Raw genomic sequence first — 2,781 nt, forward strand, 5'->3', positions numbered from 1 at the left:
AAATCAATTAACATTTTGATTTAAAATAATGTTTATTCGGAGATACATTTTCAAAATCTAAAAGATATATTAAATTTTCTAAATAATATTTTTCTATCTCATAGGATTCTCTAATAACTTTTACACATGGACATTTTGGCTCCAACCAAAACCATAAGTTTAGGTGATAATTTTATGAACTTGTAATTGTGGATAATTTACCTTAACGTTTTTTCCTTCTTCATTAAAAAGTCGAGCTTGTAATTCCGAGAAACATCTTTAAAGACAAAAAGACCAAATGAAAATTTTATATCACCAAAACAACCGCACCCTTAGATTTAGTCACAAAAGCTTTTTAAAAAACAATAAAACGAAATTTTTCACAAAAGAAAATGCAATACTTAGTAGTGAAGAGTTATAGAGACATATTGGTATATGCTTATGAACTCAAATAAAATTTATTCAAACACACTTATTAAAATAAATATCATTTAACTATTTCACTTATATATCATTTGATATTTTTTACATTATGGGGATGATGTACTGACTTCTACAATTATATATCCATTAAATAAGATTGAAAATTTTAAATTATTTGTATAAAAAAATAAGGTAATAATATTGGATAATAATTTCTTTAACTTTGTACTCTATCTTTTCCATTTGCATGCGCATTTAAATAATTTCATTTGAGGTAAAAATAACAATACGTTTAATAAACTTCACAAAACTATTTATTTTTATCAAGGTAGGATTAGTTTACATAAAAAAAAAAGGATAATGTTAGGTGGTTAAATAAATATTTTGTATTTACAATTTTTAACATTAATTAAATAAAAATCAAAATTAAAATAATATTTTTGCATAAAAAATCATTGTTCCTAGAAAAAAAAAACAGTAACAAATTAACAAGTGAAGGCATACACAATTTAGTGATTTTACACATGCAATGCAACATCTCCAATTTGATTGAAATCAGGCAATCCCAACTTCAAACAGAGTTACAGAGAGATAAATATAGGGGAAAAATAAATCTAAAAATTAAAAAAAAAATTGAGAGAAAATTAGAAAATATCAAGAACTTCCAATATCAAATTATTGCAAAGAGGACAATTTCCTCTACTCACCCATAGCTCTCTTGAACACATCCTGCAAAACGTGTGTCCACACGGTATAAACGCTGCACCTTTATGCCTCACCATACACACGCAGCAATTGCGTTCCACCGAAACATTCCCTTCTTCTTCTTCTTCTCGTTTCTCATCCACGTCATCACCTTCGTCAACATCACCAATTCGATCCAAATCAATTTCACTCTCTTCTAACAAATCCATCAGCGACATACTAACCTGCGCCGTCTCCGAGCTATTAACGTTCATTTCCTCGTCGGAGGACTCCCCGCCGGCGAGCAATTCGACCGGATCCGAATTGTTCAGATCTTCCCGAACGACGTCGTTTTGTTGTTGTTGTTGTTGTTGTTGAGTTGACTCGTCCGAGTTACGACGCTTTAGACGAAGTAATTCCTTAAAAGCTTTCCACGATTTTCGATCTTTTGTGCTGTTGCTGTTACTAACATCGTTGTTGGGCTCGTTTTCTCGTATAATGTCTAAGAGAGTTTGGTTTCGGGTTTTCTGAATGGCGAAAACGGCGTCGCTTTGGATTAACGTTGCAAGTGAGCTTCGAGTGTTGGTTGTTGTGTTACTGGATGAAGTCATTTGATCGTAGAGTGTTATTCTTGGACGATTTTCCATTTTTGTTGTTGTTGAAGGAACAAACATTTGTTAATGGGAATATGAGGAATGAATAATGGTTTAGTTGTTGGAACTGAAAGGTTAGAAGTTGTTATATTTGTAATAAGATTGGAGATATATTAAGCATGAGTCAACGTTGCTTTTGGAGTAGTTTGTTTTACCAAATGGGATTATAAAAATGGAAAAAGGAAAAACAGAAGACGACAACCTATGAAAGAGAATTTAAGTTGGAGTTTGTGTCTTGTTAAAATTGCGTGACTACATTAATGGAGTTACAGAGTAGTATTAGGGACCGGGTGCGTGAAAGTAAAAAAGAAAAAGAGGATCGATGATGGGATGATTGAATCTGTAAGTGGGGCCATTCATAAAGACACAACAGAAAGGAAAGACAAAAGTAAAAGGGGGAGACAGAGAACGCTTTGGATACCTTACCCTAACTGAAAGAGAAAGAGACCACATATATCAAATGAATTGCTATCTTGGATCTTAAGAAAATTTATTTTTTAAATTCATTATGAATCTTAACTGTATAATTCGATATTTTGATTATTTAATTAATTTAAAAATTAACTAATTTTTTTTATAAATCAGATAAAAAATTCCATAAATATTTATATAATTTTGTTAAATATTTCTTTCGTCTCATAAAAATTATCTTATTTAATTTAATTTAATATGCAATTCGGTTTGATTCTGTTGATTTTTAAAAATCAAATTAAATCAATGTGGTTTGAATTAGTTCGATTTTTTACAAGATTTTTATTAAGTCATGCACACACATAGAGAATAACATAATTTTGTGTTTACTTATTTATACATAATCAAATAACAACAAAATTCATCATATTTAAATAAAAAAAATTCATGCAAATATACAAAATCAGTTTAAACAAACATGAAAAAGATAATAGCATAAAATAAATAGAGGAGATGAGAGATTAGAGAAGATGAAAAAGAAAGAGCAAAAGATTTGTGATATTAGAGAAGAAAGGTGTGGTAAAAATTTAATTAGAAGAGAAAATAGTAACATAAAAATGAGAAGACGAAA

General features: G+C 29.5%; 1 protein-coding gene across 1 annotated transcript; it reads right to left on the reverse strand.

Annotated features, from left to right (window-relative positions):
• Window positions 1-816: 816 nt before the first annotated feature.
• LOC127076508 (uncharacterized) lies at window positions 817-2,162 on the reverse strand. Its single transcript, XM_051018176.1, has one exon. It carries the CDS (start codon window positions 1,758-1,760, stop codon window positions 1,047-1,049), a length of 714 nt encoding a protein of 237 aa, XP_050874133.1. The 5' UTR covers window positions 1,761-2,162; the 3' UTR covers window positions 817-1,046.
• Between the last annotated feature and the right edge of the window lie 619 nt (window positions 2,163-2,781).

Source organism: Lathyrus oleraceus, chromosome 4 (genome assembly GCF_024323335.1).
Source record: "Lathyrus oleraceus cultivar Zhongwan6 chromosome 4, CAAS_Psat_ZW6_1.0, whole genome shotgun sequence".
Lineage (NCBI taxonomy): Eukaryota > Viridiplantae > Streptophyta > Magnoliopsida > Fabales > Fabaceae > Lathyrus > Lathyrus oleraceus.

Coding starts and splice junctions, on each gene's coding strand:
- LOC127076508 (XM_051018176.1), bottom strand. CDS start 1,760: ATGTTTGTTCCTTCAACAACAACAAAAATGGAAAATCGTCCAAGAATA.